Source organism: Coturnix japonica, chromosome Z (genome assembly GCF_054131305.1).
Source record: "Coturnix japonica strain WE chromosome Z, WE-NBRP24, whole genome shotgun sequence".
Lineage (NCBI taxonomy): Eukaryota > Metazoa > Chordata > Aves > Galliformes > Phasianidae > Coturnix > Coturnix japonica.
The window spans coordinates 63783993-63799351 of NC_140702.1; the positions used below are offsets into that span (position 1 = coordinate 63783993).

At 40.5% G+C, this 15359-nt stretch overlaps 1 protein-coding gene across 10 annotated transcripts in view; it reads left to right on the forward strand.

The window, feature by feature from the left end:
* Window positions 1-13115, forward strand: part of CPLANE1 (ciliogenesis and planar polarity effector complex subunit 1) — a 55658-nt gene extending 42543 nt beyond the window's left edge. For 7 of the 10 annotated variants that reach the window (XR_014939726.1, XM_085529874.1, XM_085529867.1 and 4 more), the window contains 7 exons: window positions 448-579; window positions 1698-1842; window positions 2911-2972; window positions 3984-4148; window positions 5275-5387; window positions 6258-6451; window positions 6825-7395. Coding sequence is in view for 9 of the 10 variants with exons in the window: in XM_085529874.1 (XP_085386000.1) it covers window positions 448-579; window positions 1698-1842; window positions 2911-2972; window positions 3984-4148; window positions 5275-5387; window positions 6258-6451; window positions 6825-6965 (952 nt within the window). In the remaining variant the exon portion in view is untranslated. Of the gene's footprint in view, window positions 1-447; window positions 580-1697; window positions 1843-2910; window positions 2973-3983; window positions 4149-5274; window positions 5388-6257; window positions 6452-6824; window positions 7396-12916 lie in introns of those variants that run through there. The other 3 variants (XM_085529870.1, XM_085529873.1, XM_085529871.1) reach the window with 3 other exon arrangements.
* Window positions 13116-15359: the final 2244 nt, after the last annotated feature.

Sequence of the window (15359 nt, forward strand, 5' to 3'; positions counted from 1 at the left end):
ACATAACCTGGAAGATGTGTACGAGGCAATGAGCAGTAGCAGATTATGATTTTGCTGAAAGGGTTCTTCAAATTAATGTATCATGTGTTCAGCTCTTGCCAGGGCTATATTCCCTCTGATTTACTCAGACCTCTGTTTACTGCCACACACTTTATATCAGTCAGGTCTGGCACATTCTGTCCTGTTTGTGCTGTGGAGAGTGTTGGCTGAAGTGCACATGGTAACAGTGAAGCTGGTTGACCTTTTGAAGAGTGCATCTACACACATGAATGTTTTACTTGTTTGAGCAAACATTGTGAGATGCAGGGGAAAGAGAACTTTCTCAACACATTCTAACAAAACAGCATGACTTCTCTTTTTGAATGTAATAGGAAGAATTTAGCTTTTACATATCGGCATATTCCACTTTAAATTAGTAACTTTTTTTTTCCCTTGCCTAACTTCAAGTTCTGTAGAAGATCCCCTGCAAATCACTGGTTTCAGTGGTGTTACTGACATGGTTAATAAACTTGTATTAGAAGGTGGCATCTCTCCGACAGAGCTGGGCTTTCCAAAAACACAGGCTAAGAAAATCTCCAGGTAGTAACGTGGTTATTTTTCATTATGTGTTGGTTAAATAATTTAAACACTGGGTATTCTTACTGCTCACATCCTCTAAGCAATAGGAGAAAGCATTGCACCTATTGCCTTCCCTCGTGAACCTGTGTTGGCTGTGATCTATGACTGCATTGTCTTTCAGCTATTTCCAGTAACTCCCAGAACAAATTTTCCCATAATTTTACCAGGCACTGAAGTGAGATGACATTTCTCTTTGCCATAAAATAAATCACTTTCAAATCCCTTGAGGGCTATGGTGCTTCAGTATATTATGATTGAGTTGATAAGCAGCTACTAGAGATGTCTTGTTTTGCTTCATTTCTGTTGACTATTGAGTTATTACTGTGTGACAGTCTTGAAACTAAGAGAACAGGCTGCAAAAAGTTAGGTATTTTAATACCTAAAAATTCAACAATTTAAAATTTGTTAAAATTAAACAATTTAAAATTTTATATTTTCTTGGAAATGTGACTATTCTTATAGCAGTACCATGGAGAAAATGTTTATTACACAGCTGCTGAATTTAAAGAAGTATTCAAGAATGAATGATGTATTTCAGAAGAGCCCTAAATACAAAGTTCTGCTAGTATTTATTGATACCAGTGTTCTGTTAGTATTCTGAGTTACTGTGTTTAAAGTGGCATACACAAAGAGGTTTGTGAAGGAGCTCGTAGCTGGAGAGAACAAAAAGGGTGATAGAGTCATCTGTTTTTTTAATTAGTTTGAAGTGGAGCTTGGTTTGGCTTTTGTTTGTTTCTTGTTTTGTTTATTAGTTGGTGTTTGTAATATAGGAATCAAAGATACTTGCAATATGACTTCCAGTTTTTACTGTACCAATTCTCATATTTTCTGAATGTAATTAATAGAAGGAAAGCTTTAGGAAATACCTTGGAAATTAGTTGTGTATAAAGACACGTAAGTCCTTATAATAAAATGTTACAGAAGAAAATTTCATAGATGGGAGATTTCAGCGGAGAATTTTGAATGAACTGCAATATTTTTATCATGCCACGTGTGGCTGTAGTTCTTGGCAAATTAAAGGATGTTTTAGGTCATTTTTCATTTACATCTACACTCAAGATTCATGATTCTGCTTTCAGACATTCTCAAAAAACAGAAAAGGAGAAGAAAGAGATACGAGCATGGATGAAAAGAAAACAAAAGGAAAGAATGAGAGAATATATGAAGAAACTGGAAGAACAGAGACAGAAAGAACATAATCCATTCGATTTCAAAAAGAATGCGGTAAGAAAAATGCTTATCTTGAAGAAAATGTACTGCACAAGTGTTGATAATTAAGATTAGATTAAATAACAGCTGTCAGTGATTTTTTCCTATTTAAGTATTGTAATGCTGCTCTTTACTGAGATATGATTTTATTTGTTGGAATTGGCTGTAGTTGTGTCAGTGAGACTCAACAGTCTTCAGTAATGATGACTGGCAATAAATGAAGAAAAAATATATATATGTAAGATTAGGAGAATCTTAGAAATTATTTCTATATCTGCATTAGGTCATGAAATATGCATTTGTCACCTGTATATGTTCTGGATCTCAAGACATACTGAGTCAGGGGAATCTCCACATCTATAGGAGATAAGACCAAGCAACAGCAAATGATTCCCCATATTTCTTTACTGATGTAACCTGATTGTAGGGTTTGTCATAAACTGTTTCATGGTGAAGCTCATTAACTCCAAAGGAACAAACATGTAAGGGGCAAAAATGTTCTGCTAATTCATGATTTGTTATTCGCTGTTACTAACAGAGTTGGCCAGGACTGGTCTTTCATATATGTGTAGAGATAAGTGAATTGAGTTAAATGTATACTGGCTTACTTTTGTTTCTCTCACTTTCATATGTAATCAACCTATAAATACATACCTTTGGATTTTTTGTTGAATTCATTAGGTGGGTGTTGTCACAGCTTTAGTTAAAAAAAATAAAAACAAAAACTGTACAGTTGTACTCTGGGAAACAGGTCAAAGTGAAACCTTGCCTTGTTTTTGTCAAGAAAGTGACTGATTTTTTTGGAAGCCAGTTGTGAGGACACCTGGAACTTTGAGATCCTTAGGATTAATACATCCAGCATATGGGGTATGGAAGGCAAAACTGCAGTATTGTAATGTATTTTTAGAGCTTTGAAGCTTATAGATATGAATCTCTTGGTTAGGACGTACAGTTTTTCATTCTGGAGAGTGTTTTAAACAGTAACTCCCATGTCAGGTAGATCTACATTTTTAGGGATAGAGTGGAATGAGGCCGCAATACAAAAAAAAAAAGATTGATTGATTGTTATACTTTCTTGCACAGCATTGTCGTCTTACTTCAAAGGATATTAAACTTCTCCAGAAAAAGAAAGAAGAAAAAGACAGGTAAGTTGCTATATAGGTAACTTGGGATATTATCAATATAACAAAGCTGAGGAAGTGTGGGAGTGATGAGTGGATGGTGAGACAGGTTGAGAACTGGCTGACTGGCTGGGCTCAGTGGGTGTGATCAGTAGTGAGGAGTCTGTTTGGAGAACTATGACAAACAATGTTCCCTGGGGTTCAGTGCTTGGTCAGTGTCTTCGTCAGTGACCTTACTGAGGTGGCAGTGTCCACCCTCAGCAAGTTTGCTGATTATGTGAAGCTGGGAGGTATGACTGATACACCAGAAGGCTGCACTGCCAGTCAGCGACCTGGACAGGCCGGAAAGTTGGCAGAGAGGAACCAGATGAGGTTTGACAAAAGCACATGTAGAATCTTGCTCCAAGAGAGGGATAAGCACATGCTTCCTAGGCTGGAGGATGACCTGCTGGACAGGAGATGTGCAGAGAGGGACCTTGGTCTTGGTCACAAACCAGCAGCGTGCCCTGGTGGCCAAGAAGGCCAGTGGTTTCCTGTGGTGCATTAAAAAGAGTGTGGCCAGCTGGTCAAGGGAAGTGATCCTACAATACTCTGGTCAGGCCTTACCTAGAGTACTGTGTCCAGTTCTGGGCTTCCCCATACGAAAAAGACAGGGATCTCCTGGAAAGAGACCAGCCAAGGGCCACAAAGATGATAAAGGGCCTGGAGCATCACTTCTATAAGGAAAGACTGAGCAACCTGCGTCTGTTCAACACTGAGAAAAAAAGGCAGAGAGGGGATCTGATCAATATCTATAAATATCTAAGATGCAAGAGTCTGACTCTTCAGCGATTCATGGCAGCAGGACAAGGGGAAAGGACCACAAACAGTATTACAGTTTTTTGCTAATTTTCTTAAAAAGATAGCAATTAGCATGTGCTTTCTGAAACTGTAAAAACACTTTTCTCTTTTGGATACCAAGGAGCCTTTCAAGCCATTTGCAATTGAGTGATTATACAGGTTAACATGTAATATAATGGTTCCTTTTCTCCATAGAATTATGTTTTCTGAACATCACAGTATGAGAGTATCACAAGCACTTTCTTTGGTGAATGAAGTGTTATCTGAAACGCTGATGTTCCCTGCAAGTGAGCGCAGACAATGGTCCAGTGCAAGATCACCTCAGGAGTGCAGAAAACAGCACATTGTGTCAACTAAAGGGTAACAACATTACATGTTAACTAATTTCATTGTCTTCTCTGCCACACGAATTCATCTGCAACTTGTAGTGTTGTTGTAGGAGAGAAACTTCATAATCTTACAGAATACGTGATACATGTTTATTGTAACAGAGGAGTCGGAACTCAAGTTTGCTTTTAATTGCCAGATCAAATCTTGGAAAAAGCCTTAAAAATGCCTTTTGGAGCACAGGCTGAGCCAACTCTAGATTCAAAGCTACAGTTGTTGTCCTAGCCCATTCCACTCGGTGACAAGTGGGTACCTGGAAAATAGCCAGTAACGTAATTAATGATTTCAGTAGCATCCAGGAATGAGCAATAAGCAAATATAAGCACTACTGTGAACACATATAGAACAAATAAATGAGAGTTCATGAGTCTAGATTTACTCTTGTCCTTTCTGACATAGGAAATCTTTTTTGGTTTTTGTTTTGTTTTTTTTTTAATTCCCTAGGGTTTTAGTTTTTCTTTTGCAATTAAGAGCTTATTGCTTTCTGAGGACGTGGTGATATTTTAGTTTTACAAATTGGTTAATTTATTCTTCTTAATGGTTTTAATGTCTCACATACAAAATCTAGGTGTACATTGTAGTATCCATTTTGTCCTCCACAACTTTTTTTCCAGAATAATAGGAGGAACTGGAAACACTTTGGAAAATCTCCTAACTTCCAAATTTAAATATTTCTGCATTTATTTTAATTGTTAAAGCTCCAGGATAGATTGTTCAACTGAATGCAGTCAGTGCTCTACACAGCCTACTGACATCCAAGGGCAGTTTAATGGTACCAGACCTGCCAGAATCAGAATGCAGAAAACCTATTAGGAGTGGTAGTAATTTCTGAATAATGGGGCTTAAAGTGGTTCTCTATAAAGTCAATTTTATTTGTCTTCTCTGTGATCCTCAGTAGAGTGTGGTCTTTGTTGCCTGACAAGCGTTGTGTGATGTTGACCTTCACCTAGCTGGGCTGTCAGTGCTTTTAGAGGTCTTTCTACCTTGACTGAACATGCCCTGTGAGATATAGTTTGTGTGAATTAATCGTTTGTGTTAAATATTTGGCTTTAGGTGTTGTTGTATTGAGAGAGATTTTGTTTGTTTTTCCTTGCTGTAGAGGGCATCCAAACATTCATGTTATGTCAGAAAGGAACAGAATTGCTGCCAGACCCTGCTTTGGCCAAAAGGGACGTCATTTTACTACAGCTCTCGGCTCAACACGGTCCAAGGGTAAGAACAGACATTCATTCATGAAAATGTGTCTTTCATACCTTGTTAAAGTTACCACTGGATTTTGAGAGGGAGGAGTTTTCGTACATGTGTAGCTGTGTATCCATAAGAGTTTCTTCACATAAATATTTCCTCATAATCAAATTCTAACGTGTGCAAGACTTGGCTGTAAGAATGGAATTTCTGGACAGGATGAAAAAGGACCATGGATATAATTCCCTAGGTCTGAAATGTAGGATATATTGTGGGCTGATTCCATTTTGGCTTACACTATAGTTTTGATAGTGGTGTAGTACAGTGCCATTGTGGCTAGCCAAATGTCAGTTTATTTCAGAATCCCATCTAGTCTCACCTTGAATGTCTACAGGGATGGTGCATCTGCTGCCCCTCTGGGCAGTGTGTTCCAGTGCTTCACTACCCTTATTGCAGAACTTTTTTTTCTTATATCCAGTCTAAATCTCCGCTCTTTTACTTTGAAACCATTTCCCCTTGTCCTCTCACAACAGAATAACGTCTGTTCCCTTTTTTCTTATAATTCTCCTTTGGATTCTGAGAGGCTGTTACCAGACCTCCCCAAAGCCTTCTTTTCTTCAGACTGAACAGCTCCAGCTCTCTCAGCCTGTCTTCACAGAGGGACTGTACCACGGGACCTATTCAACTTCATGGTTTCCTTTAGGAAGACAGTCCAGAGGGTTAGGTTTGAAGGAACAAGCAGTGTTTTACAGCAACAGCCACATATCTGTTTTTATGTATGTTTACATACAGTCTCACTTCTTAGAACTTGGAGCTCCTGTTCCTGGGGAAATTTCATAACGTGCAAAAGAAAACTGTCTGAAATATTACTATTGTGGTTGGTTTTGTTTTCTTCAGCTGCTGAGTGCAGAGTGAGCAGAATATCAACAACAAACAAAACTAAACAAGAACAACAAAAGCATCCAGGTGTTTCTACTGCAGTTCAGACAGAAGGTTTTGATCATGAGACTGATGGAGATGTAGAAAGTCCTTGGACTGCACCTGATGAGATCCAGGGAACACTTCAGGATTCTCATGACACCTTGTTTCAGGTGAGAGGTGTACTTATTCTGGGAACGATGTGATACCTGCTATTTAACACCAGTCCTTTGTTTACTTTTTCTGTATTTGAAATGTGTTTTTCTATTTAAATTGTGTGGGTAGGAGTGAGTCAGAGGGGTCTGATGGTTAGTCAATAGAACTAAATCTTACGTTCACAATGATGCCAACGATATGTTCAACTTGCAAGCGAATGCTCCTTCTTACAGGAACCATATAGTCAGGTCTTCTGTCCAAGCAGAATGGTCAAATACACAGCTTGATTAGGTCATGCTTAAAAACAGATGGATCTTTTCCAACTACTGCACAGGGGTGTTGTTACAAATGGTGCACGATATTTCAGCTCATCTTCTTTTTCTCCAATAGGACTCTGCACCTCATACTGTTAGTTTCTCTCCTGTTTCCAATAATGGCACTGATGGTATTTCTGAAAGCACGGGAAGTTTCCTCAGCAGGTTGGACTGGAATGCGATCGAGGCTCTGGTAGCTGATGTGGAAGACACTTGAACAGAATTTCGCAGTGTCTGTGCACTGCTGAAACAGTTAATGGTGTTCAGTCTCATTTGTTAAAGTAATCGCTGTTCTACCTACAATGATTTGAGGCTTTTACTGGTTATCTTCTTAAGCAGCACAAAGACCTCTCACTGATTAAGTCTTGCCTAGATGATATTTAATTCCTCAGAGGGAGGTTTGCTTTCCACATGTGTTAGTCTTTAAGAACTAAATGATGTTGGTGGTGAATGCAGACTAGGGATCTTAATCAAGAATTTCTGAGTCAGCTACTTTGCCCCTCTCAAACACCTAAAAAGTTCTGTTCTATTTTAAGAGCACTGCACAACTGCTTTATCTTTGTATGTAAAATTTAACGTCATTATTGACACTTACTTTTGTAACTTAAGAATTGTGATAAGCTGATTTAATAAAAATGAGTTTATTAGTTTCTACTGTGATTTACACACATAGCACTTTTACTGCCGTGTGCCCCTGACTGTCCACATACTTGTGCACTACCCCAGTATTTTACTCCTCTGTACAGTTGTCAATAGACATGCAAAAGCAGTTTGAATGATAGAGGTATGTACAGTAGCAATAGCACTGTCTCATGGTGAATTCTCAGCTACAAAGCACTGTTCAGTGAAGTCACCACCTCCATAACAGTGCATTTTCACCAGCTGTGAACAAACTCCTGCATGCTGTGCTTGTAAAACTCTGCACTATGGAGGTGACCAGCTATGGAGGTTGCCACTGCTGAAACACACAACCTACCACCTCACAACCACTGTTTGGTTTCCATAAATGTGGCAATGAATGTCAGCGGGTGCCATCTTTTTCCACATGGATAAATTTGACGGCACAGCTTTGCATCATCTGCAATTCCAAGTTAGACACCATTCTGTCAGACCGCCCCCCTGCTGCCATCTGTCACACAGCAACAACACGGAGGGGGATATTGGTAGGAACGTTCATCTACTGCCGTACCAATGCAATCTTCCTCTGTCATTGTGGGCCAACATAATGAAATGGGAGCTGCCCTCGTGTTTATAGTAGTCCTGGCAGGTGCAGCTGTAGTGGCTCTTTCACACCGGCAGCAGTTCTTATATTTGTAGTGAAATAATGAAGTTTCCAATGGCAGTCTAAAGAGTGCTCATTCTGTAACATGTATGTTTTCCTGTTGCAGAGTACGGCTGCGTCTTGACAAATGTCAAGAGATGGGAAAGGCTGTTACTGAGTTAGAGACATATGAGGGTAGAATTGCCAGTTTCTGTACACTGAGATCCACACTGGCTGTGTGTTTTTGGTCGTCCTCAATATCTGCATCAGCTTGTCCCAGTACATGGGACTGTACTGGGAGTGACTATCTCCAATTGGAAAGGGGAGGTACTTTGAAAGAGCATGTCCAAAGCATGAAACTGATCTATTCACAGACTTGAAGTGTCTTTCTCCAAGGTGGCAGAAAGTATGTTCTTTTTAGGAAAAATAAAAGGGGAAATTCTATTTTACCCAAGTGTGAAGGTCTCCTTATGATCACAGACACTTAGTGAGAAGGAAGAGAATGCAGTCAGGGACCTCATGGTCCCTCATAAATGGCATCCTGCAAGGTGTGCGAGAACTGAATCAGTTCTAAGCAGTAACTGTTACTGTTACTGTAACATTACAATGTCATCTTAAGTAAATGCTTATGCATATACTGCAACACGCATAGTAAGAACAACAATAAAAAAGCATGTCTCACACAAAAGAGGACAAAACAAATGGGATACTTTGCTAGCAGTGGAGTTACACAAGGTCAGCAAGACAGTGCACCTGCTGCAACCTGAAAAGAATTTACCTGCTCATAAATAACTTAAAAACCTCGACTGACAACATAGTGCTAAAGATCAGAGTGTTCAGTTATGTTGGGAGGGGAAGGAGGAGAAAGTACAGAAAAAAAAGACATAAGAACTGTATTTATAAGAAGGATACTGAAGGCGTTCAAAGGAGCTTTACAGTCTCTTCACAAATCTCATTAACACAGACTTTAGAGTTTAGGGGCTGCAGTGCTCTCAGATACAGGTGACACCAGGCATTTAGTATGGGGTGCAGGTGTAAGGTGGTTCATCCACTTTCTGAGGTGCTACACATCTCTAGATGATCAACACCTTCAGGTGCTAAAGGAAGAAGCTCAGGCAGTTTATCACTGCAGGTGGCTTTCCTTTGTTTGACTCCTGATCCATGGCATCTCAAATCACCACAAGAGAGAGCCAGTTCACAGACCTCTCAACAAGGTCGACTGTAACCTTCTGTTTTGCTTGAGACATGGGGAAGCAGGTGTGCAAAGCACATCCACACAGAGGACGAGGATCATCACCTGTTAACCCTGCTGCTACCACCCACCCAGGAGTTTTCTCTCACTTTCTCTTCTTGTGCAATGACCTCATTTATTTTTTTTACATCCCAAGAGGGTTATTTTCTGAGCAGAGCGGATTTAGAGCAGACACTGTAAATCAAATTGCAAAACCATATATTGAATATGTCCCTGAAATGGCCCCATTCTTCCCCACCTCCCCCAAATTAACGCCTAAAACAAGGCAGCAGGATTACACAAGTCTTGTATGAAATTGAGAAGTTACGATGTTTTTAACCCTTTTCTTTAGTGATACGTCTCTGTTGCACATCACATACAGAAATGCTCCTTCAGAACAATGAGAACAGACAATCAGAACACAAAGTTTATGGCTTATAGCCATTTCCTCATTTACTGGTGTTCTTGGGAAGCAGAACATAAACATTTCCCATTTAAGCATTAACTGCTAAACAGTAATTGCAATTAACTTGAACAGCAATTATTGGCCTCTATCTGGAAATGTTTGTGCAGCTATTTGGTATCCCATGCCCAGCCAGATCTGTATTCAATGTCAATGAATCCAGTTAGGAATGGGAGCAGAGCAGCCTGACACCCGCTCCCTTCCATGTAACTTCTACCTGCCACAGAACACAGTGGATGGAAGAAGCCCACTCAAGCCAGTGTGCTAACGTCTTCCTTCCATAGGCAGGTATATGGCTTGACCACCTCTTCAAAACCAGACAGGAAATCAAGGATTTATTAATTGCATTGCCACGTCTTTGTATGTGGTCCCATGCAAAAGTACTTTTTATGTCTCAAAGGGAGGGAAGGGAGGCTGTTCCAGGTAATGAGATCTGTTGTTTCAAGAAAATAAATACACAACCCGTCTTTCCTTTCATCAGCTCCAACATAAAGCACAAGTTTTGCTAATGAAGCTGCTGATTACAGCTACTTCAGGACCATTTTGCTGGAATGTGTGGCTGCAAAGAGAAAGATTTCCATTTAAAGCTGAAAGCAGCTTTCAGAAATGCCCCCACCCTTAAGCAAAGACATGCCAACGTAGTGCTGTAACATCCCAGAAGGTCTGTGACCAGAGCTGCACTTAACCAGACAGCCTCTGCATTCCCCGCTTCCTGACAATCAGTGAACACTGTTCAGTACTGTTCAAAAACAAGTAGCTCAAAACCAGCAGCAATTCAATGTTTCCAGAAGTTCATGAGATGGAGCTGGACAAGATGCAGCCCCATCAGTAATGCTCTGCTCCCAGAACAGTTTGGAATTGCCTTAAAAGCATTCTAACTTAGAGTAGGTGGATGCGCAGGATTGACAAGTGAGGTAACATCTGCCCATCATTAGAACAGACTTCATGTCAGCATGGAAGTGGAAGAGCGCAGCAATCCAAGGCATCCTTCTGAAGCCAAGAGGCGCAGTGCCAGCAGGTTAATACTGTATCAGTTGGAGTATTTTGGTATTCTGTTGATCATCTGAGAATAGAACAGCAGGGAGGGAGCAGCAGGTGATGATTTCACTGCCAGCAGGTCAAGAATTCTTGTGTCTGTGCAGCAAACAATGAGAGTCCGGTAATGTCCTTTTTTTCCCCCTGAGAACTGGAGATGTGATTGGACTTTGGTCTGGTATCCCATAAGCAAAGGGAGGGGCAGACTTAGCAGGGATGTAATGCAATGCTTGGATGGGCATAAACACTTCTTGCCCTTCTGAAGCGTAGCGGGAAAACTAGCAAGGAAATTCTGGAAGACATTCAAATGATGGCAGAGGTTGTACAGAAACTGCAGGTCCATGAGGGAAACAAATCAGGAGCCACCAAAAGCAGTAGCATAAACTGGTGAGAGCAAATATCCCATTGGTCCCAGCAGAAAAATTAAGAGAGAATTTGTCCACCTGTGAAAGGAAGAGCAGAGGGAACCACATCACACCCGGCGTTTGGCTGAGCCTTGGGCTGGAAGGGGTAACTCTGTATTCAGCTTTACTGTACTCCTACTAAGTGTTATCCATAGCAATAGGACAGGTCCGAGTGTCTGCTGCAGAGAGATTCAGAGAAAGGAAGAACAGAGATCATTAGTAGCGTGCAGGCTCTTTTCATGAGAGAACTTCACATGTTTTTGTCACTTTTTTGTTTGGCTTTGGACAAAGTGCACTGAGCCACACAGCGTATTTTGAAAGGGATTTAGTTGCAGCAGGTTGGAAATAGCAATTCATTAACAAAATAGAGGGGAACAAAATTTAAAGTGTATAATATGCATCGCCTCCTGCATTTTGTTTGGAAAGGGGCGATGGAAAAATGAGAAGTGGAAGGAAAGAATCTTAAAAAAATGGTCGAGGCTCAGGCGGGGTGACTCATATGAGTTCTCACTTCAGGTTTCTTTGGTAGCTGCAGTCAGAACGCTGCTTGGCTCTTCGGTTGTTTCAAAAAGCAGGGATACTGAATACTCATCATCAGTCGAACCCCCCAGATATTAAATATAAATAAATATTAAACCCCCCAGATATTAAGCCCCAGAATTAAAATAAGAAAAGAAAAAAGAAAAATGGCCAAAAATGAAAGGATTCTTCTTAAATATTTATCCTTAATGTGGAATCTTGCTTACTAATTGGATAATAACAAAATAGTACTTACGTGTTCTTGACTGTTTTCACGTGGCACAATCATACTCTACATTGCAGAAGTCTACTTCTTTGTCAGAGCTCTGGCTGAGGTATTTGAAGTGAGGGACTGTAAGGAGATGTCAAACAACAAGATAAAGCAGCCTAATCTATATTCCTTATTTCAAAAAATATTGCCTAATTAAAGAACAAATGCTTGGGGAACATCCAGGGAAACATCAATGGGTGTATTAAGCTCCTTCACTCTTCAAAGTCACAGTCACACCCCTAAAATGGAATGGGATGCATTCAGCTGTAGGCTGAGCTCCTTCACACATCCTTGTCTCCTGTACTTTTCTCCACAATATGTGCTGTGGTGGACAAGGAATAGAAAGTGAGCAAGTTGTTCAGGAAACACTCTGACTAAAAAAGGACCTTTTGAGAGAAATACTTGACTTCTTGTTATGACCAAATATGTGCTTTCCTAAAGATGTCTTTTAAGGGAGAGGCATCATTTAAAACTGAGGCCAGGAAAAGTTACAGCTAACTATGGAGCATCCGGTCCTACTCAGAAGTGGTCAATGGAGAATGGAAGTTTGGAATGTATGACTGAAATTGGGTGGCATGCAGGCAGGCAGTCCGACTTCAGCCAGTTCAAATGGAGTTCTGTATGGGGTGAAATGGAATCCTCACTCAAGTAGAGCAAAACAAAAGTCAAAAGCATGCTACTTGCTAATTCAGGATGTAATTCCTTGTGCAGTTCTTGCTTTAAAATACCACTGACTCTTTGGGAGCATGCAGACCCTTTGGAGGAACAAATCATTAAGGGAACAAATTTATGCCTTTCCAGATTAATCAAAACAGCGCTGATGTTGGTTTTGACAAACCGATTTCTGGTTCAGGGTTTTACAGCCCACTGCTGAGCTGATCAGAACCAGGAATTTCATTTCAGAATGTGAAACAGCTCTTGCAGTTTTCGAACTCTGCAGTGTGCTAATAGTGAATTACTATTTTTTCTCACCACTGATTTTAGACAACTGAAAAGAATTGATGAAGAGCGATCCAAATCACAGAGAACTTGGAACTGCGTGGGCCTGAAGTGCAGTTTTGTGCTTGGAGATGAGGCACTTCTGTTCAGAATGACACTGGACTGATTATGTTCAGGACTGGCCTGCGAAAATTCAGAATCAAAGAAGTTTCCTAATAAATCTGAGACTGGTGGATTTTCTCAAGAGATCGTTACATGTTGTTTGTCTGTGCTCACAGCAGGGAGCAAAATCCATTCAGCTCATCTACGCATGTAGGGACTGAAGCGCAATTCAGCTTCTGTGTTACTCCGTACAAACGTAACCCTAACAAATGAGAGTTGGAGAAAGCTTTAGTCTAAGGGCAGCACGTCTTCAGTGTGTGGTTGTACAGAAAGGGTGGTGGGTGAAGAGCAGCTGCATCACTATTTTCTAGCACCCAGGAACTCGGACACTTGTTTTCAACACAGCTTTGACAGTGCTATTACACTGAGAAGCTCGTGGAAACCAAGTTTGATTAACGAGTCCCTGAAACACTGGGAAATAGTTTCCACCCTGAGTCACCCGCTGTAGATCCCCTTTCCTAGAGAGATGGGTGCTGAAATGTATGTCACACACTTGCACAGCCACTAAACTGGTGTCTGCTGCCTGCACAGGCATCACACAGCACAGACTGTTCCACACAGGATCGGGTACCTCCCTCATCTTCTCACTTGCCTCCAAACCAGTGTATGGGCTAGCAGGGTTTTGGGGGAAGCATTTCACAACTCAGAATTTGCTGTGTACACAATTACGTGTATGTCAATGAAAACAACTCCTTCCTCATTCAAAGAAGTCCAAACCCAAGTGGGAAACGGGAAATCTGTATTATGTTTTATAAGCAGCGTGGGGCTGATCAACAATAGAATGGCAGGAGTTACCTCAGAATGAATAAAGCACAATGAGAATGAATTTAACTAAGCGTATGTGTGCTCTGGGATAAAAACCTGCAAGTGTCATTATAGAAGGGTTCAAACTGAACTCTTAAAACATTTATTTTAAATAAATGAAGTATGAAAATACTATGAATTTATTTGTATATAACAGTAATACTTTAATATTTAGTCAAGGAACCGTGAACTCTAAACACTCACAGCTTACATTCAGAACTCACCTACCCAATACAGCTCAGTACTTTAATGACAAATTCTCGAAGGGATATGGAAACATTTGTTGTTATGGTGTGGCTCTGAAGTGAGTGGGAAGAAACCAAGGTACAGGACTTGTGCCTTGAGCTCTTGCTACGTCACGTTGGGCACATGAACAAAAAGCAACAGATGTTTCTTTGAATTTAACTCCATTAACGCCCATGTGGGGCTTGGAGTTAAAATGTGTTGTTAGCTTCACAGCAAGGATCAATTAACTGATCCATCCGCCAACCTGCAGCATCAACAGCTGCATTAGGCAGAATGCCGTGCTGTTCAATTAGCACCAGATGAGTCAGACTCTGTTACAGACTTTTTGTCATGAGCCACAAACAGACGTAATAACTATTTCAGTGCTACCAGGTGCTCTGTGTTAGAGCTATGGGAGAGTGGACGTGTGCTGAGCACAGCCAACGCTGGCAATATCCTCACTAGTGACATCACAGCGACAAAACAAACACTAAGGTTTGACTCAGGTTTTGAAATGGTAAATAGCTTTTTAATGGCCACACCTCACCAAAATGCTTTTGCTGAATATTGAATATTGAATATTATTCAATATTGAATATTGTATATATACATGTTAATCACTGATATTAGCAACAGAGAACCTCAAAAATACAAAAGGGCAATACTGGATCATTTAAAAAAATACTTATCTGTAATTAAAAGTTTCATCAAAAACTATTGTGATCTTTTACAGCTGCAGATAATGAAAATATTCAAGAATTATTCTGGAATTTTACAGTACTGAGGCGGAAGATTAAAAACAACCATCTCCTTCCCATTGAGATCATGGAAGTGTCCGTGTTTTCTTTAAGTACAACATGGATAGCGTTAATTCTGAATGCCTGACAGCATCCCTTTGTTACACGAGGTACCACAACAAGCTTCCACGCACAGAACTGGTACGCAAAGGGGGAAAGCAAGAAGAATAAAAAAATCCAATGAGTATTATCATTATGTACGTAAAAATCTATAGCCATACAGTGAAAAAATACTACCAAGCTATGTCAAAACAAAGGAGTAAATCCCATTATTGTTACCAATTACTGCACTGCAGCACTCTCTATTTAATTAAGGTAGAACGACCCTTTAGCGAGCGGGTAGCATGTCGCTCCTGCAGTGCTGCGGACTCGGGGGCGGAGCAGTGAATGGCTCACAGCTGTGCGTGGGGCTGCTCTGCGCTGCTGAAAACCATCAGCCCACCTTGCAGGAATAGCAGGAGCTTCTTCCCACTTTTTCTTTCAGAACATCTGCGATAGTC